We start from the raw sequence: 21009 nt of genomic DNA, 5'->3' as shown, positions 1-21009 counted from the left end.
TCCTTATTCAACTTTTGTTTGGAAGATCTGTCCAGTGGTGAGAGAGGTGTGTTGAAGTCTCCCATGATTATTGTATGGTGGTCTATTAGACTCTTGAACTTGAGAAGAGTTTGCTTGATGAACATAGCTGCACCATTGTTTGGGGCATATATATTTATGATTGTTATGTCTTGTTGGTGTATGGTTCCCTTGAGCAGTATGTAGTGTCCCTCTTTATCCCTTTTGATTAACTTTGGCTTGAAATCTATTTTATTAGATATGAGTATGGACACTCCTGCTTGTTTCCGAAGTCCATATGAGTGATATGATTTTTCCCAACCTTTCACCTTCAGTCTATGTATGTCTTTTCCTATCAAATGTGTCTCCTGTAGGCAGCATATTGTTGGGTCATGTTTTGTGATCCATTCTACTAGCCTGTGTCTCTTAATTGGTGAGTTTAAGCCATTAACATTTAGGGTTATTATTGAGATATGGGTTATCCTTCCAGCCATATTTGTTTATTTATGTTACTGAATATGGTTTGTTTTCCTCTTTGATTATTTTCCCCCCTTTACTGTCCTACCTCCCACTGTTGGTTTTCATTGTTATTTTCCATTTCCTCTTCCTGTAATGTTTTGCCGAGGATTTTTTGGAGAGATGGTTTTCTAGCTGCAAATTCTTTTAACTTTGTTTATAGTGGAAGGTTTTAATTTCATCTTCCATCCTGAAGCTTAATTTCACCGGATACACGATTCTTGGTTGGAACTCATTTTCTTTCAGTGTTTGAAATATGTTATTCCAGGATCTTCTAGCTTTCAGAGTCTGTGTTGAGAGATCAGCTGTTATCCTGATTGGTTTACCCCTAAATGTAATCTGCTTCCTTTCTCTTGTAGCTTTTAAAATTCTCTCCTTATTCTGTATGTTGGGCATCTTCATTATAATGTGTCTAGGTGTGGATCTCTTATGATTTTGCACATTTGGCGTCCTGTAGGCTTCTAGGATTTGGGATTCTGTCTCGTTCTTCAAGTCTGGGAAGTTTTCTCGTAGTATTTCATTGAATAGATTGCTCATTCCTTTGGTTTGGACCTCTATACCTTCCTGTATCCAATGACTCTTAAGTTTGGTCTCTTTATGTTATCCCATATTTCTTGGATGTTCTGCTCATGGTTTCTTAACAGTTTTGCTGAGCTGTCTATGTTCTTTTCAAGTTGAAATACTTTGTCTTCATTGTCTGATGTTCTATCTTCTAAGTGTTCTACTCTGCTGGTAGTATTCTCAATTGAGTTTTTAAGTTGGTTTATTGCTTCCTGCCTTTCTAGGATTTCTGTTTGTTTGTTTTTTATAACCTCTATCTCCCTGTATAGTTGATCTTTTGCTTCCTGGATTTGTTTATGTAATTCATTGTTGAAGAGATCTTTCATTGTCTGATTTTGCTGTCTAATGTCTTCCTTGAGACTCCAGATCATCTGAAGCATGTATCTCCTGAATTCTTTATCTGACATTCCATCTGCTGCAGATATTACCTCTTCTAACATTGAGTTGACCTGCATTGCTTGTGGTCCTTTCTTTCCTTGTCTCTTCATACTGTTCGCGTTTCTTTCTGCTTGGTGAAACTGTTGTGTTATTGAATTTTCCCCCTATATATTTGTATTACTCTTGTATAGTTGCAAAGTCTCCCGCGCAGGCGCGGGCAGGGGCTCTGCTCCTCCTCCAATTGGGGCAATGTGCCTACGACATTGGCAGGCCGCTTCGCCTGTTCTGCTGGTTGGTAGCAGGTGCGCCTACCTTGCAGGCGCGGGCGGCAGCTCTGCCCCTCTGCGGGCCGCTAGGCCTGTCCTGTCGGTGGTCGCAGTTCCGCCTCCTTTGCAGTCGCGGGCAGCGGCTCTGCCCCTCTGAAGGCCACTGGGCCTGTTCTGCCGATGGGTCGCAGGTCCACCTACCTTGCAGGCGCGGGCGGCGGCTCTGCCCCTCTGCGTGTCGCTGGGCCTGTTCTGTCAGTGGTCACAGTTCCGCCTACCTTGCAGGCACGGGGGGGGGGGCATCTCTGCCCCTCCGCAGGCCGCTGGGCCTGTTCTGCTGGTGGGTCACAGGTCCGCCTATCTTGCAGGCGCGGGAGGCGGCTCTGCCCTTCTGCAGGCCACTGGGACTGTTCTGTCCCAAGTGGGGTGGCTCTGCCCCTCTGCGGGTTCCTGGGCCTATTCTGCCGGTGGGTCACAGGTCCGCCTATCTTGCAGGCGCGGGAGGTGGCTCTGCCCTTCTGCAGGCCACTGGGACTGTTCTGTTGGTGGGTCGCAGGTCCGCCTGCCTTGCAGGCAAGTGGGGTGGCTCTGCCCCTCTGCGGGTTCCTGGGCCTATTCTGCCAGTGGGTCGCAGGTCCACCTACCTTGCAGGCGTGGTTGGCAGCTCTGCCCCTTGTGGGCCACTGGGCCTGTTCTGTTGATGGTCACAGTTCTGCCTACCTTGCTGGCGCGGGGGGAGGGGGCAGCTCTGCCCCTCAGCAGGCCGCTGGGCCTGCTCTGCTGGTGGGTCACAGATCCGCCTACCTTGGAGGCGCGGGGGGAGGGCGCGGCTCTGCCCCTCAGCAGGCTGCTGGGCCTGATCTGCTGGTGGGTTGCAGGTCTGCCTACCTTGCAGGCGCGTCGGGCGGCTCTGTCCCTCCGCGGGTTGCTGGGCCTACTCTGCTGGTGGGTCGCAGGTCCGCCTACTTTGCAGGTGTTGTTGGCAGCTCTGCCCCTCCACAGGCCACTGAGCCTGTTCTGTTGGTGGTCACAGTTCCGCCTACCTTGCTGGCGCGGGGGGAGGGGGTAGCTCTGCCCCTCCGCAGGCCGCTGGGCCTGGTCTGCTGGTGGGTCGCAGGTCTGCCTACCTTGCAGGCGTGTGGGGCGGCTCTGCCACTCCGCAGGTTGCTGGGCCTGACCTGCCGGTGGGTCGCAGGTCCGCCTACCTTGCAGGCGCAGGGGGAGGGCACGGCTCTGGCCCTCAGCAGGCCGCTGGGCCTGATCTGCTGGTGAGTCCCAGGTCTGCCTACCTTGCAGGCACGTGGGGCTACTCTGCCCCTCCGCGGATTGCTGGGCCTATTCTGCTGGTGGGTTGCAGGTCCGCCTACTTTACAGGCGTGGCTGGCAGCTCTGCCCCTCCGCAGGCCACTGAGCCTGGTCTGCTGGTGGATCACAGGTCCGCCTACCTTGTAGGCACATGGGTCGGCTCTGCCACTCCCAGGTTGCTGGGCCTGACCTGCCGGTGGGTTGCAGGTCCACCTACCTTGCAGGCGTGGGGGGAGGGCGCACACCTATTTGCATTTAGACAGTTACGCGAAATGGAGGACGTAATGCTTGGGATGAAAGTTGGGGGGAAGGGGAAGGTAGGTGCTCTTGAAAAGAAAGAAGGAAAGGGAGATAGATAGCATAGAGAAGAATGGAAAGAGCAGTAAAACTTAGAAGGGGAGAGAGAGAGGGAAAAGGGAGAGAAAAAAATAAAATGAAAAAGGAAATAAAATTAGGTCTTAGAGATCCATTTTCTTCTCTTCCCATAGGCAAAGCTGTGCCCTCCGGGCTGAGTTTTGCCCTCAATGTGTCGACAGCAATCCCTGTAAGGCGGTTCCTGGGAGTCTCTCAATCCTGTTGGTCCAGAGCCGTTTCACTTCTACGGCCCCTCCTCCCCTTCCTCCTGCCAGCCAGCCAGGTCCTATTCACCGGAGGCAGTTCCCCAAGGATTTGGTTACACTTTCAGCCCCACCGAGTGCTCTATTTCCCTAACTACTGAGCACTCTCTCTGTCATTCATCTAAGCCCCAGTGCTGTGGAGCTGTGGTCTGGGAGTCAATCGTTTAATTTTTCCGGAACCCTTTGGTGGGCACACCTTCAGAATCTGGCAGCTAAGACCATTGGTGTCACTGCTGGTGGTAATAGGAGTTGGGGGTCGAGGATCCCCTCTACTTCCCTCAGCCCCTACAGTCACAACCACTCTTCTGGCGGTAGGAGGAGTTGGGGGTCTGGAGTGTCCTCTGTTTCCCTCCGCCCCTACTGTCACACCCTCTCAGTTCGCAGTTGGGGGAGTTGGGGGTGGGGAGTCTTCTCTGCTTCCCTCTGCCCCTACAGTCACGCCCTCGTCACTGGCAGTAGGGGGAGTTGGGGGTCGAGAGTCCTTTGGCCCTTACGGTCACGCCCACGGAGAGATTTTGAAGTTTCCTGGTTGTTTGTATCTGATGTGGGTGGGAGTCACACACCTGCTAAAGTAGATTCCGCTGGGAAGGAATCTCTTTGGCCAAACTTTGGTGACTTTCCCTCTCTGCTATGGTGGGCCCCTGGCTCCTTGCCGGAGTGTCCGAAGGGAGGGGTGGAACTGGCTTGTCTGTGGTCTGACACAATCTCTGGTTTTAGTTCCCAGTTCACTATTTCATAAAGGGTTGGTTAGATTCCCTTCATGCTGTCTCGGGGGGGGGGGAGCCGTTCGCCGGGTGGTTGGGGCTGTTAGTAGAGCCGGGAGGGCACGGGCTGTCTGCTGGGCCAGGCGGGGACACTTCTCGCTGCGCTGGGCCGCCGGGGGCTGCCTGTAGAGCCGGGCAGCTGCGGTGGCGTGGCCAAGAGCTGGGTGGGCGGGGTGGCCGTTCGCAGAGTGGGCGGGGCCGCCAGGAGAGCCGGGATGGCAGGGGCCATCTGCCGGCCAGGCGGGGACCCCTTTTGCTGAGCCAGGCCACCGGGGAGTGTCTGTAGACCCGGGCAGCTGCGGCCGCATGGCTAAGATCCAGGCGGGCAGGGTGGCCGTTCGCTGAGCGAGAGCGGGGCCTCCCGGGCGAGCCGGGATGGCAGGTGCCGTCTGCCGGTTCGGGCGGGCTGCGCCGCTCTGGGCCGCCGGCCGCTTGCAGAAGCGGCTGGTGGCCACGGGATTGGACCTCTGCACCCGCCAGGGGGGCGCCTGTAGAGCTGGGCAGCTGCGGCGGCGTGGCTAAGAGCCTGGCAGGCGGGGTGGCTGTTGGCAGAGCGAGAGCAGGGCCTCCCGGGAGAGCCAGGATGGTGGGATGGCGGGTGCCGTCTGCGGGTTCGGGCGGGCCACGCCGCTCTGGGCCGCTGGCCGCTTGCAGAAGCGGCTGGTGGCTGCGGGATTGGACCTCTGCGCCCACGTGGCCGGCCAAGATCCACTTGTCTGGGACAAACTGACACTTCTAATAAACCTACCAATTCCCGGCAGGTCCCCTCTTAACGGAATTTTGCTAGAAGTTCCTCAGTAGGTAGCCTGCAGTTGTTCCAATGGGTCTTTCTGATCCCATTAATGTGGAGACATTGGAATCGCTGCTTCCTCGCCGGCAGCCATGTTGCTATAACCCTTTCTTATTGTATCTGGAGGCATGGCTTGCTAAGCTGCCCAGCCTGTTCTCCAACTTGGGATCCTCCTGTCCAAGCCTTCCAAGGAGCTGGGAGCACAGATGTCACTGCACCTGGCTCCATTCCTCACACACACACACACACACACACACACACACACACATGCACATACACACACCCCTCCAAGTTAAGTATGAATAGAGGGTAAGTGCCTTAACCTGGTGAGGACATCTACAAAGCAAAGTTAAAAGGTATGTAGGAGAGGAAGCCTCAATACTCTCCCCCAAAAGTCCCACTGTCCCACCATCAGAGAAGTTTCTAGCCAGGACGTGAAGATAAGAAAAACAAACCGAACGCTTCTATATTGGAAGGGAAGACATTACTAGCATCTTGTTCTGTTTTGTTTTTGTCGTCAGTCTGTATTGGAAATCCCGTAGAGTCTACCAGAAAGCTTCTGGAGGCAGCAAGTGAAATAGCAAAGCTAAAGTTCTATTTCTACATGCTAATAAACAGCAGAAGAAATTAAATTCATAAATACCATTGCAGGTACATCAAAAGCATGAACTAGGGATAAATCTGACAAAAAATGTGCAGGACCTGTACACTCTATACTGGAAATATCTGGGAGAAACCAGAGAAGACCTAAACGAATGGCAAGATGCACCATATTCATGGACCAGAAGGCAGTAAAATTCTTCAGCATGCCAGTCTGAGAGGGAGATTTTTTTGCACTCAAAATCCTAGAAGAGTTTTTTGTAGAAACTGAAGTTAATTATAAGACTAATACAAGAATAGAAAGAATGAAGAATAGAGAATGCTGCTTAGATATAGAATATTTAAGCTTATTATACCTTCATGCAAAGCTTAGTATTTATTAAGCTACCTACTCAAGCTAGTATAATACTGGCTTTGAGATAAAGAGGTCAATGGAAAGGAATAGTTGTTTATGGAATAGTTGTCTACACAGTCAACTGATTTTCAATAAAGATGCAAAGTCGATAAAGAAAAGACATGAAAAAAATCAAAATGCTCATAGATCTAACTGTAAAACAAAAATTCAGAGACCTCTAAATGAAGATTAGAAAACAGGACAAAGATATTTGTGATCTTGAGTTAACCAGAATGTTTTTTATAACAGACAAAAGACCTGGTTTATAAAAATAAAAATTAAGTTAGACTTCATAGAATCAAGAAATTTTTCTTTTTTGGAAGTCAGTGTTAAAAGAAGGAAAATTAAGCCACAGGCTTGGAGAAATTTGCAGAGCATGTGTTGGACAAAGGAATTGTGTTAACAAATGCTCAATAGTCAAATACATGACAAGGCCAACAAACACAACTGAAAATTTAAACCTGAACAAAATACTCCCGTGGATGCTCCACCAAAGACCTGCACATGGCAGATGCATGTCTGGAAAGGTCAGCGTCCCCAGCCCTCAGGGTGAAGGGCTTGCAGCCATCCTGCGGCAGTCGGCAGCCTTCCTAGGAGCCTCCTGGTGGCCAGGATGAACACCCTCTGGCCATTCTAGGGCACAGGCAGTGGTGTGGAAAACCAAGGGAAAGCAGACCCAGGGAGACTGCCATGTTCCACATGGTGCACCATGAACAGCTGCCCACGGGAAGTCAGAGGACTGAGAGTTTGTAACAGAGAATTTAGAGAATAGAACTGGGAAAAAACATAAATGAGGTAAGAAACCACAGTGTGAGCTTCAGAGCAGTTCAGACACAACCAGAAAGAGAAGGAAGTGAAGAGAAACAGAGCAAGGAGGAGGAGGTCTCACACGTGGAAAAGAGCACAGGACACCTGGGGACAGGGAGGCATCATCTGGTGCACCTGGGACTCAGAGGGAGAAGAAAGAAGACAGAAGCTAACTGAGGAGAATGGCCAAGGGCTCCACAATGGACAGATGCTATCCCGTGGTGCCACAGCTGCCAGGCAGGTCTGAGCAAGTCCCCAAGAGCCAGCAGCAGAGAGGGTACTGCTGCCAGGTGAGGAGCAAGAACTGTCCTGAGAACTCCCTGGGCCTTTCAGATAAGGAGCCCCTAATGCAACATGGCAGCGGGCAAGTTGCCAGTGGGCGGATAACAAGTTGTTTTGAAAACCTTCTAATTGGCCCTCCCATCTTCCATACACGTGGACAGTTCGTGCCCCCCATGAATCTTATGCAGGGTGGATGTGCGTGCACCGTAGATGATGACCTGACCTTTACTATGATTGGCCCAGGGAGCTTCCTGGTTTAAGATAACTGACTCTCACTTTCTATATAAGCTAGCACCAGCTTGCAGTAAAGTGCTTCATCTTTGTCACTGCTATCTGTGTGTGTGCATTTTAATCTCCGACGACAAACCTTGGCCTTTCATTGGTGCCGAAACCCGGGAGGGGAAATTCCTCATTCTGAGGACCCCCTCTCTCAAGGTTCGCTATCCTCATTCACCTTTTTGAGCGCTGCTACATTTCACCCAACACCAGCTCTCCAATAGGTAACTACTTCTGATCAACAACCGGTGAGTCCCCCTCCCCCTCTTTGGGAATCCATCTCCAAATGGCTACATGCAAAGGCTTTGGCTGTGAACGTCCAGCAAGGCCCTTGATGCCTAGTTTGGAGGAGAGAACGCACCCCACCAAAACTTTCACAGTTACGGTGGACTCTCTGGATGCCCATCTCATGGTTGATGAGCTATAAGGGGCAGAAGAATAGGCACTCCCTGACTCTCTTATTCTCCTTCTCCTCTCTTGCAAAAACCCTGATGTCAGCTGGCCTGTGACTCCCGGCCTTAAGGTCTCGCTGGTTGGGCTCTTGGGTGACGACTCATTTGCCCTCCCAGCCCCGGCTCTCCGGAGTGTCTTTGGTTGACTTCTCCTTTCGGGGACACCTGAAGGAAACTCAACCAAATTCTGTTCCAGTCCAGGCCATTCACCTCTTCTCTTCCTGCCAAGAGTCATCATGGGAGCCTCTTCTTCCCTCCCCGCTGATTCCCCTCTCAAATGCTCCTGGCTAACCTCAACCAGTTGACACTCACTCTGGACATCAAATCCAAATTCCTCATCAAATTCAGTGCACAGAATTGGCCATATTATCAATTAGACAACCAAAACCGATGGCCCCCAGAGGGGTCTCTAGTTCCTCAAATTCTGTGTGACCTTTTTAACTTCTGCAAGTGCTCAAAAGGGTGGAAGGAGATCCCCCTATGTGGAGGCCTTTTCTCTCCTTCGCTCACACCCTGAACTATGCTTCTCCAATAGATCCTCATCCTCAGCCTTCTGCCCCAGACTCTCTGCTGTCACTCCCACCTCAGCAACCTGATTTCTCCCCTCCAATTACTAGATCAAAAACCCAAACCTCCGCTGGTTCTCAGACCATTGCCCCCTTGCTGAGGTAGCAGGTACTGAGGTACCCCTCCACCCACTCACTCCTCTCTTCTCCTGTCAATGCCCACACCGGGTCCCACCAGGTCCTCTTACCAGCTAACCCAAAGCTCAAACCAGCTGAGGAGAGCCCTCAGAGCCGAATCAGAGATCTGGTGAAAATGGCCTTTAAAGTTGCTTTGTCATCACTGAAAACAGGTTACTAAGAATTTAATGTCCCTCACAGGCTTTTTGGGATACTCACTCCCATCTTCCCCTCTGCTGTACCTGTTCTACTGCTCAAGTTTTCATTGCTAGGGAAAATCCCAAACCCCTTTCCCATTATTCTTTTACATCTCTCCTTCCTCATTCCCAGATCCACCAGAGCTGCTCTCAGCCCTGCCTTCCCATCTTCCCCCTCCCTACCAGGCCCACAGAAAAGCCTTAACTGACCTTCTCCAGAAGTCTTCACCATGGCTGACTTTAGGACTTTCAGCAAAAGAGTCCCTATAAAAGAGTTCAGTGTAGATAAACTTCCTCTTTTTGTGTTGCCCTGTTCTACTTGGCCACTGGCTGGAAAAATCAGCACTCCTAAGCTCGACACCCCCTTACTAGTTTTTCACAAAATATGTGAACAAGGCCTCTGGCCTTGAGCTGGGCTTCACAGAGATAGCTACATTTCTAAGATAAGGAAGTTACCAACTGGGCTCCATGGGAACAGCTGGCAGAGGGAGGAAAGAAAGAAAAGAAAAAGTTCTCCCCCTCCCAGGTGTCCTTGAAAAGTTAACTTGCCCTGCCAGAGTCTGGCGGGGCAGAATTCAGGAGCCACTTGTCAAAAGAAACAAACTTTATTTTTAGAACCACACACGCCAAACAAAACAGCTCCTCAGGAAAACCTTCAGAGCCCAACTGCCACCACAGGCTTCCCACAAGCCTCTCCCACAAGCCTCTCCCCCTCCCCCACTACTCCTGCTCTTGAGGCCAATTGGCTGGGTCGCATTGGCGGAGCCAAAAAAAGTCCCCCAATGAGCAGCTCCATGGTCTGAAAGGGCAGGGAAACAGCCCAATGAGCATCACCGCAGAGGAGCCAATCAGTTGGCAGCTAGAAGTTGCTGGGGCTGCTGTGAGCCAATCATCAGCTGGCAGCTGGAAGTTTGCTGGCACCTGGAAGTTTGCTGGGGCCCCTTTGGCTGTGGCTCTCAACATCTCCCCCTCTCTATTTAAACAACAAGCATGTGGCTTAGGGACCGTGCCTGCCTTAGGTTGTCCAATAGTTACATATGGTCCTTACCCGTCATCTGATGAGCTGACCTCAAGGCGTCAGCCTCCTGTCTTAGGTTGGTACCATTGCAATTGGATCTTACCCGTCACTGACTACCAGTCCAGTATACAGCCACACCTGTGGAGAGGTCTTTGTATCAGCAGGGGGGGTGAGGTTCTTTGCCTCACCTCTGTCGGTCCCCAAATTTTAGCTGAATGACCATAACAAGCAGAAGGGAGGAAGATACACCAAGCCAATTGACGGTTCCTTTTGGAAAAATTGTACCACCGATGACATCATCAGCAAAAATACCCCAACACTACCCCAAGTCCCTGCACCAACAGATAGTTCACAATGCATACAGGTGAGTTCACAATGCATACAAGTCACCGGCACTGGGATGAAGATAGGAATGCTGGCAATAATGGCTAAAAAAAATTATATAACATTCCAGAAGGCACTAAAAGAAAACAATTTTTTTTCTTTTTTTTTTTTGAAAACAATTTTCTTAACAATTATTATCTTCAAGAGAATTATTAAATATAATGAAAAGGAAAGGTGAAAGTAAACAAACAGAACTGTTGACCTCCTTTTTTGTTCATATATTAAAACAATCCTCAACAGCTGTTTACCCAATTTAAATTAAACCATCTAAATCACGTAAAAAAATATTTGGATCCATTTTTTCATGAGTGCTCATCATATATGATATATGGACATACGTACATTCAAACATATAACACAAAACACAAGTGTGCACACATAATATAATACATACAACACATAACATAATAGTAAAGGCCTTATAACTTTTTACAGGTGAAATCTCCATTGCAATGTTTAAAAACTCTATAGGCAAAAAATAGAACTGATCAGCAAAACATTAACCTAGGTCTGTATGAGCTCAAAAAACAAAATAGAACTTCATGATGTGGGAAAGGGCAATAATAAAATAGATATTGAAAAAAGCATCCTGGTTCTGTTGAAGATGTAAGGGTAGCCAAACTGGAGTTCTGGATATCAGCTGTTATGGATTTGAGCCAAATCATCTTATTTTTGGTCTGTAGAAATCACTTTGGTTAATCTCTCTGGAATCCAAATCGGCTGCTGTTCTCCCTGTGGAAACACACAAACAGACCCCCAACTCCAGACAATTACTGTGTCAGGACCTTTCCATTGTCCGGTTAGAATATCCTTCCAATGTACCTTGGGCTTATGCATATTTTTTGGACACATATGCCTTTCTGCAGCACTAAGTACTGATGAATCCAAATTTTAAAAGTTTAGAGTAAAAAGGGTTATTTTAAGTTTATCTTGGGGGAATATATACCCCATCCCAATTCCCTCTTTTTGCTTTAATAAGTACATTTTACTAGTTTGATGAGCACTTTAAACTATGCCTTGTCCCTGTGGATTGTATGGGATTTGTGTTATATGACTAATGCCAAATATTGAGCAAAATTGTTTAAAAGTGGTAGAAGTATAACCAGGGGTATTATCTGTTTTTAACTGTTTTGAATGCCCACAGTGGCAAAATTTTGTAAGCAATGAGCTATAATATCTTTACTTTTTTCTCTGGCATGAAGGGAGCCCATCAAAAATCTAGAAGAAGTATCAACTGTAACATGCAAATATTTTAATTTTCCAAATTCTGGCAAGTGTGTGACGTCCATCTGCCAGATATAGTTAGGTATCAGTCCTCTAGGATTGACTCCAAGATTAACTTGTGGCAAAAAGGTCACACAATTTTAACATTGTTTTATTATTTGTCTAGATTGTTCCTTAGTTATTTTAAAACCCTTTTGTAAAGTATTAGCATTGACATGAACCTTTTATGAAAATTTTTAGCTTCTTCTAGGGTAGAGAAAATATGTATGTCATGTGTAGTTTTATCTGCTAAATCATTGCCCAAACTAAGGGCTCCAGGCAATCCTATATGTGCCCTGATATGTCCTATAAAGAATGGATCTTTTCTGTCCCAGATTAGACTTTGTATAGTGGAAAGCAAAGAGAAAACAGTAGAGGAAGGGGAAATCCTACCAGCATCTTCAAGGGATACTATACATTAACTATATACTGACTATCGGAAAATAAATTAAATACAGAATCTTTAAACATCACAAAAGCTTGTAATACTGCATTAAGCTCTACCTTTTGAGCTGATTGTTTGGGTACTAAAAAATGTAAAAGTTTGATCAGGTGTAACTATTGCTGCTGTACCATTATTGGACCCATCAGTGAATATATTTGGAGCATTCATAATAGGTGTTTTTCTTGTCATTTTTGGAAAAATTACAGGATTCAATGACCAAAAAGACAATAAAGAATTAGATGGTAAATGGTTATCAAATGAAACATTAGATTTGCACATGATTATTGCCCAAGTATTTAACTCATTAGCTGATTTATCAATTTGATTCATAGTATATGGAGTAATAATTTTATTGGGAGAAATTCCAAACACTCCCTTTGCTGCTTTTATTCCTTTGAGTATTAATTGTCCTACAGCCTCAGGATACCTAGTAAGAATAGTTTTAGGAGAATATGATAAATGTATCCATAATAATGGACCTTCTTGCCAAAATACTCCTGTAGGAATATTCTTTGTTGGTAGTACAATAAATAATAAAGGCAAACTTATATCAATTCTATCCAAATGCATATTTTCCATATATGTTTCAATGATTTTTTTTTTTTTGTTCTCGGCGGACACAACATCTTTGTTGGTATGTGGTGCTGAGGATCAAACCCGGGCTGCACGCATTCCAGGCGAGCACGCTACCGCTTGAGCCACATCCCCAGCCCGTTTCAATGATTTTTAATGTCTTTCTTGCTTCAGGCATTAACATTCGTGGTGAATTTGGATCTGATGGACCTTTTAGGATATCAAATAAAGGTCCCAACTCTCCTGTTGGTATACCTAGATAAGGCCTTATCCAATTTATGTCTCCTAATAACTTTTGAAAGTCGTTAAGTGATTTGAGTTGATCTACTCGTATTTGAATTTTTGGTGGATGGACCATGGTTGAGGATAATAGAACTCCTAAATAATTAATTGGAAAATTTAATTGTACTTTATCTATTGCTATCTCTAGATTATAATTTTTTAATAAGTTTATAAGTGTGGCATAACATTCCAGCAATGTGTTTTTATCTTTTTTTAAGAGTTATTTTTAACATTTATTTTTTTAGTTTTCGGCAGACACAACATCTTTCTTTGTATGTGTTGCTGAGGATCGAACCCAGGCCGCACACATGCCAGGCACATTCCCAGCCCGTGTTTTTATCTTTATGTGCTAATAATACATCATCCATATAGTGAAATATTTGTAGTTCAGGATTTTGATTTCTAAGTGGCTGGATTACTTTGTTAACATAAATTTGACACATAGTTGGGCTGTTAGCCATCCCTTGAGGGAGTACTTTCCACTCATATCTCTGATCAGGACCTTCATGATTCAGTGCAGGGATAGTAAATGCAAAACGTGGACTATCCTCAGGATGAATTGGAATTAAAAAAAATCTTTAATATCTATAACTTAAACATACCAGGTTTTTGGCAAAACAGACAATTGAGGAATCCCCCGATTGAGCAGGTCCCATAATAACCATCTCATTATTAATGGCTCTTAAATCTTGCAATAATCTCCATTTACCAGATTTCTTTTTGATGACAAAAATGGGAGTTTTATGGGGAGATACAGAAGGTTGTGTATGTCCTTCCGCTAATTGTTGTTTGACCAGGTCATGGGCTGCTTGTATCTTTTCTTTAGTCAGGGGCCACTGAGGAACCCATACTGGTCTTTCTGATTTCCAAGTAATTTTTATTGTCTCTGTGGCCCTTTCTGAAAATCCAACCCATGTCTGTCTGTTTCTTGATCTATTTGTATTGGTGCTGCTATACCTTGTTCTTGTTTTTCTAATCTTTTTCCTTTCCCAAAACCTTGTCTAGCCATAATAGTGGGTGCATTTTGGTTGATGTGATTTGTTAATGTCAAACCTAATTGATCTAGGACATCTCATCCCCATAAATTTATAGGAATATGATCCAATACATATGGCTGTATAGTTCCTTCACATCCTTCAGGATCCTTCCAATCTAATACCATTGCACTTCTATGGGGATTAGTCACCACTCCTAGGCCTCAAAGCGTTGGAGTGGCTTGTTGTAATGGCCAATGTTTTGGTCATTCTTGACGAGAGATGATGCTAAGGTCTGCACCTGTATCCAGGAGCCCATTAAATTCATGTCCTTGAATATTTAGTTTTAGCATTGGGCAAGAATCTAAATTTAAAGAAAGCATAGCACAATCTACACCTGTGGAGCCTAATCCCTTGGAACCTCTTTCTACAGTACGACTGGAAAATTTATCATGCAGGCTGGGTATTATTAATAACTGTGCTATTCTATCTCCTGGTGAAATTACTGATATACCTCTTGGAGAACTAGCTATAATTTTTATTTCACCCTCATAATCAGGATCAATTACCCCAGGACTTATCATAAGTCCTTTTAGAGTAGAAGAGCTGTGTCCCAATAATAATCCTACTGTTCCTTTGGGAAGAGGTCCTTTTACCCCTGTGGGAATGATTTGAACTCCCATCTCTGGAGTTAGTACTGCTCTGGTGGAGGCGCAGATGTCCAACCCTGCACTCCCTCTGGTTTGTCTGATGAGGGATCTGATGGAAAATGTGTCCTGGGCACTACCCTGATGGGGTTGCTGGGTTCCTCCAGTGCTCTGTATATTTGTGGTTTTGGGCCCCGGAGCATTGGGCCCTCCTGTCCATTTGTTGGCAATGGAGCCTGATGCCTTTCTCCATGATATTGTGGATAAACACCTGGTCCTTGTTCGTTTTTTGATAATGGAGTACCCTCTATGGTGGTTTGAGAACGGCATTCATTAGCCCAATGTCTCCCTCTATGGCATCATGGGCAAATACCCAGTATTCTACTCATTTGATACCTATTTTTTTAAACCCTCCTCCCATGGGGCAATTCCTTTAAAAATGTCCTGTTTGTTCACAATTTTAGCATGTTCTTGGCCTGGCATCTAAAGCCTGTTTTACTGTAGCTGCCATGACTTGCCCTTGTTCTAAAGCCTGTTTTACTGCAGCTGCCATGACTTGTTCTTGTTCATTAATGTCTCTACATAATTTAATATATGTGTTTAAATCTTCATGTTTCCATGGTCTAATGACTTCTCTGCACCAACAATTCGCTTGCTCATAAGCCAGTTGTTTTAGTAATGGCATTGCTTGTTATGTATTCCCAAAAACTCTGGTAGCTGTTTGAATAAGCCTATCTACAAATTCAGCATAAGGTTCATTAGCTCCTTGTATTACCTTAGATAATTGACCTTGTAAACCTCCATGTCCTTGTAAAGTCTTCCATGCCTTAACTGCATCTACAGCAATTTGTGCATATACACCAGGATCATATGCAATTTGTTGCTGCTGATCCTCATAAGGTCCCTTTCCTAACAACATATCTAGATTTCTCTGAGGATAACCAGCTGCTGCATTTTGCCTAGCCGTCTCCTTGAAAAATTCCTCATTGGCAACCTTCCATAACAGGTATTGTCCTCCATTTAGCACAGCTTTACACATATTAGCCCAATCTGCTGGCGTCATGTTCAAGTTGTTAATGGATTTGACCATGCTTACAGTGAAGGGTGCTTGAGGACCATAGGTTGTTACAGCCTCTTTTAGCTGCTTCACTGTTTTAAAATTTAAAGCATGGTGAATTTGCTGCCCTCCTGCCTCAAATACAGGGCATGTTAATATTTGAGATCCTGTCTCAGAATCCCAACTATCAACTGCAGGGCTTGGGGGCCTCCCAGCATATGGAGGTGCCGCTGTTGGTTGGACACTTATGCCTTCTGGTGATAGAATGGTGTTAGTAGCTGTCTCCTGTAGAGGTGGCGCTGTTGGTTGGACACTTACGCCCTCTGGTGATAGAAAGGTGTTAGTAGCAGTCTCCTGTTGTAACTTTTCCCCTGATGGCTTTTTCTTCTCTAAGCTTTCTTCCTCTATCTGACTAGCTCGAAAGACCTTCTCTTTTACTTGAATCTTTTCCTCTTTCTGACTAACTTGAGAGACCTTCTCTTTTACTTGAATCAATATGTCTTCTCCTTCCTCTACCTTTGTCTGAACTGAAGGCTTTGGACTAAGCAAACAAGATACCAACTTCCACAATGGCAATGTGCCAACTGGCAGAGTCCATGGGATTTTCTTTTCTATTCTTTTTAAATCTTCACCACGATGGTTCCATTGTGATATATTTAACAACTCCTCCTTAAAAAGCCATGGGCTAAATTTTTGTATTGTATCAACGTATGCCCTGACTGTTCTTGATTTTACTGAGATGCCTCCTTCCTCTAACAATTTACTTAAAACTCTTTCAGTTTGTTTTTTTACTAATTTCTGATCCCATATTTCTACTATAATACAACCCAACAAGATAATGCCTAACAAAACTGAAACAGAGTAAAACAAAATTGGAACAACACAAAATCATTATAATAGCCTCCTGAAATATCCATCTGTCCTTTCTCCCTATCTGTTTTTCTTCCATCTTACACATCTCCAGGGACAGGCAACTTAAAACAAAAGTGAAGCAAAACAAAAGAAGAATCTTAAAATGGCTACCCATCCTCTCACGCTGCCCTCAGGGGTGAGCAGTTTACCTTATCACTTACCCTCAGTTGTTCCCCGTGTGGCCCACCAAATGCCGCAGTCTGGCTGGGCACAATTCAGGAGCCACTTGTCAAAAGAAATGAACTTTATTTTTAGAACCACACATGCCAAACAAAACAGCTCCTCAGGAAAACCTTCAGAGCCCAACTGCCACCACTGGCTTCCCACAAGCCTCTCCCACAAGCCTCTCCCCCTACCTCTCCCCCTCCCAGGTATCCTTGAAAAGTTAATTTGCCCAGAACAGAGGAAAAAACAGAAACAAAACTGCTTTTGGTGAACTTCTGCAGACTGTGAACTTCTGAGCCCCTTCCCTTACATGTTGAGTACAAAATTCTGAAACTACCTAAACTTGGAGTTCAGGGTATTAATTGATTACAACAGAAGCAGTGCCCTCTGAATCTGGTTGCAACCAAATAGGACTGTTTCCCTATCTTCAGTTCTATCTTAGGTGCCTTTCTTTGTCCATCCCTGCAACAGTATAATTCCATATACTTAAACATTGTTTATGTTTTCATGAAATGGTCAACAGATATGATTAATTGTGTACTGCAAAACACAAAAGTACTTTGCTACTTTTCTACAAAAGGTTAAAAGCTTTCAGCCTTTCTTTAATTCATGTTTTAGATATGATATTATATTGTGTTAGCTAATATTCATGTGAACTTGAACAACAATTTATTTAAGCTTTGTAAAATGATATTTAATAAGCAAAGATCAGCTTCAGAACTATAGCACTTAAGATTTATAAAGATCCCTGGCTTACCTGAGATAAGGCTGTGCCTCCCATCTTACTACATGTGAGAATGACTCCAAAGTAGGCCAGACTTCAGGTAAAGCCCAGTACTCTTAATTTAAAGTGAAATTGACTTTGCTGGATGTTTATGATCAAAATTTAAAGTTAAATTAAAAGGGCCAAGAAAACCAATATTTGGCTCTGGCCCTCTGAGTCAATCTGAATCCAGGGAGCAGGAAACTTCTCTAAAGAGCTTTGCAACTCTGGGCCACATAACCTCCTGATCAGGGAGATTAATGAGACCACTGGAGAATGAAAAGCAATCCGTGCATTTGCTGTCAATAGGCGGGTCACCAGAGAAGGGAGACATTCCCTGATGCTTCCAAGGGAAGCCACATGGTCAAGCAAGACCTGGACCCATCCTAGCGCAAATGGCACTAGCAGAACTTAGAAGCTGCTCTCAAGTTCCCCCATGAGCGGCCCCTATGGGAACTCGGCTGACTCTTTACAATAGATAGAAACAAAGTCAATTTTGACCAGCTTGATCTTAAACACCTACCAAAAACAGTTAAGCCAAAAAGTCATTCCTAGGAGTAATGAAAGACAAAAACAGCTAGAAAAGAGGAGACAGCAACTAGCCAACAGTCTCAATGGGGAATGTTCAGTCAAGTATGGCCTTGGCTCCTCCCCCTTGCAGGACCCCTGTTAGTCCTCTTTATGTTTCTCCTAATAGGACCACTAATAGGACCACGTCTGTTAAATTGCCTACAGAAGTTCCTGCAAGATCAGATATATAGATTCACCAACCAGTCAGTCAATCAACTACTTCTTTAAGACTATCAGCCCTGGTGCCCAAGATGGAGACCTATGACTCATGACCAACTCCTCTGGCTCCAGAGACTCTGTGCCCATCTAAACCCCTCTCTACCCCCTTTTTCCAGTTTTCACAACCCCTCTTTTACTTCATAGGAATGAGAACTACTCTCTGGCAGGTCCACTTTGCTTATTCTGTCTGCTCTACAGTATCCCCACAAGGAAGCATCAAACCTAAACTCCCCACACCTCAGATGAGGAGCCACCAGCCAGGCGAAGACTGGTAGATCAACTTCACTCTTGTGCCTAGGCACAAAAAGCTTCACTACCGGCCTCGGCTCGCGTATTGGCTCCTGCGGCTGCGGGCCAGCTAGGCGACACGCTCTCCTCGGAGCCGCTCACTGCATGGTAGTCTGGTGTGCCCACTGCCACCTGCACCGCCACCGCCGCCGCCGCCCCCCCCCCCGCGACGACCACCGCCACCCTCTGCCCTGCAGCCGCCACCACCGCCGCCGCTTGTATCGCCGCCGCCTCAGGACCAGCTGTATGATTAGGCCACAATCTTCAATGAGTAAACATATTCCTCAGTTCTGTGGTGTTCTTGGTCACACATTTATGGAGTTTCTGAAGGGCAGTGGAGATTACTGCCAGGCACAGCACGACCTCTATGCAGACAAGTGAACTGTAGAAATTCATTACTACTCCACCAAGAAGCCCCCATAAGAGTGGTTAACCTGGACACAGACATATTGAATTGAAAATCCACTGAGCATTTTACAAGAGTTCTGACCTGGATGGGGTAAACCTCAGTGCACTTCCTTTCTATTGCCTCAGTATTACTGGATTGAAGAATTGCTGCTTCTTGTTAGGAGGTTCATTTCATTTCCCATTACTCCCAACTTCATACTCAAAGCACTGAGAATATCAAGTGGAGTATATTGAAGTAGATAGACTTCAGTTACTTTGCATCATTTCTGTATTCAATTTTTTAAATTCTTTCATAACCCTATTGAGTGTTTTTTAACTAAATTAACATGGCTCGAATGAACCGCCCTGCTCCTGTGGAAGTCACATACAAGAACATGAGATTTCTTATTACACACAATCCAACCAATGCAACCTTAAACAAATTTATAGAGGAACTTAAGAAGTATGGTGTTACCACAATAGTAAGAGTATGTGAAGCAACCTATGACACTACTCTTGTGGAGAAAGAAGGCATCCATGTTCTTGATTGGCCTTTTGATGATGGTGCACCACCATCCAACCAAATTGTCGATGACTGGTTAAGTCTTGTAAAAATTAAGTTTCGTGAAGAACCTGGTTGTTGTATTGCTGTACATTGTGTTGCAGGCCTTGGGAGAGCTCCAGTGCTTGTTGCTCTGGCATTGATTGAAGGCGGAATGAAATATGAAGATGCAGTACAATTCATAAGACAAAAGCGGCGTGGAGCCTTTAACAGCAAGCAACTTTTGTATTTGGAGAAGTATCGTCCTAAAATGCGGCTGCGCTTCAAAGACTCCAATGGTCATAGAAATAACTGTTGCATTCAAAACTGGGGCGCCTGATGCTATTGCCTTGGAAGTGGAACTTAAGATGGGACCTAATTTGTTGTACATATTAGCCAACCTGTTGGCGTGGTGAATAAGTCTGATGAAGCTTCCATAGGAGTATTGGAAAGCAGTTTTTCCAGGCCACAAGCTTGACAGAATTTTAACCTCTATGTTTGGGTTATGATCAACCTGTTTGGACACTTAGCAAAAGATTCTTGCTGTTCACAATTTAAAATGTGCTTATCATTTGTACCAGTTGACCTTTCCTGAAATCATGCGGTATTGAGTTAATGTCTTTAAATCTATTTCCATGCCAGAATCTTACATAAGAAATTTAGAAAGATTTAGGTGCCAAAATACCCAGCACAATACTTGTATATTTTTAGTATCATACAAAACCAAAATTCCAGGAACTAAGAACACTCTAGTGCTGAGGGCCATTGCTAAGTAGGAATGACGCATCGAAATTTCCTTGCCAGCGTACCCCATGTTGCTTAGAGGACATTCGCTGGGTCATTGCATGTATGCTTTAGTAAGGTGACCTTGCTCAAGGACCAGGGCGGATCCGGGTTTAGAGCTGATCAGGTTTTAGGGAGTATCCCGTCCTTGTCCTTGGGTTTAGGGAAGTTCCAGGTTTAAGGTGCACCCTGCGGGGGGGGGGGGGGGGGGGGATAGGGCGTATCCTGATGCCTCAGGCACACCCGATCCTTGAGTTCCCGTTGAGTTCTTGTGAGATTCAAAAAGTATTGGAAAAGAAAGCGTCATGGAGTAAGTGAATTGGGCGGCAGCAGAACTTGGATTTTCCCAGAATGTGTGTAGAGGCCAGTGTGAGTTCGGGAATAAAGAATTGCTCTTTGAATCTACAAGGTGTGTGGTGGCTCGTGATTCTGTGCCCAGCCAGACTGTGGCACTCTAGACCTTATGTGATTTATTCCTTCAGTCATTTCAAACATTGTAGGCCCTATAAGATTATTTGCCTGCTCTTTTTATGTTTACATCTCCCACATTCATACCAGTATACATCAGGTTTGCTTTTACCTATTGGGGTTTTTTGTTTTTGTTTTTGTTTTTTTTTTGGTTTTTTTTTTCCTTTTACCAAGTCTTACAGCAATTATTTTTATTTAATATCTTTCTATAAGTCTTATTTTTTTGCTGTTATGGGAAACCTCCATTTTGAAAACCTAAGTTTTTACAGAAGCACATGTCTTTAAGTCTCCAGACAAAAAAAAAAAAAAAAGCCTTACAGTTAATTTAATGTTTGCACTCTGAGGTGCAACTTAACAGGGAGGGCCTGAAAAAAAGAATGGGAGG

The 21009-nt window shown here is 45.3% G+C and overlaps 2 protein-coding genes across 2 annotated transcripts; both read left to right on the top strand.

The window, feature by feature from the left end:
• The first annotated feature begins 18591 nt into the window (after nt 1–18591).
• LOC308645425 (uncharacterized protein) lies at nt 18592–19087 on the top strand. Its single transcript, XM_081287547.1, has one exon. The coding sequence runs from the start codon at nt 18692–18694 to the stop codon at nt 18824–18826; it is 135 nt and encodes a 44-aa protein (XP_081143673.1). The 5' UTR covers nt 18592–18691; the 3' UTR covers nt 18827–19087.
• A 12-nt stretch (nt 19088–19099) lies between these two features.
• Nucleotides 19100–20072, top strand: LOC308645417 (protein tyrosine phosphatase type IVA 1-like). The gene has a single exon (XM_081287539.1). The coding sequence runs from the start codon at nt 19180–19182 to the stop codon at nt 19711–19713; it is 534 nt and encodes a 177-aa protein (XP_081143665.1). The 5' UTR covers nt 19100–19179; the 3' UTR covers nt 19714–20072.
• The last annotated feature ends 937 nt before the right edge of the window (nt 20073–21009 follow it).

Source organism: Spermophilus citellus, assembly GCF_964194105.1.
Source record: "Spermophilus citellus genome assembly, chromosome: 1".
Classification (NCBI taxonomy): domain Eukaryota; kingdom Metazoa; phylum Chordata; class Mammalia; order Rodentia; family Sciuridae; genus Spermophilus; species Spermophilus citellus.
Note: the sequence above shows the minus strand (reverse complement) of the source record. Positions and strands in the feature narration are given on the sequence as shown.

Coding starts and splice junctions, on each gene's coding strand:
- LOC308645425 (XM_081287547.1), top strand. CDS start 18,692: ATGATTAGGCCACAATCTTCAATGAGTAAACATATTCCTCAGTTCTGT.
- LOC308645417 (XM_081287539.1), top strand. CDS start 19,180: ATGGCTCGAATGAACCGCCCTGCTCCTGTGGAAGTCACATACAAGAAC.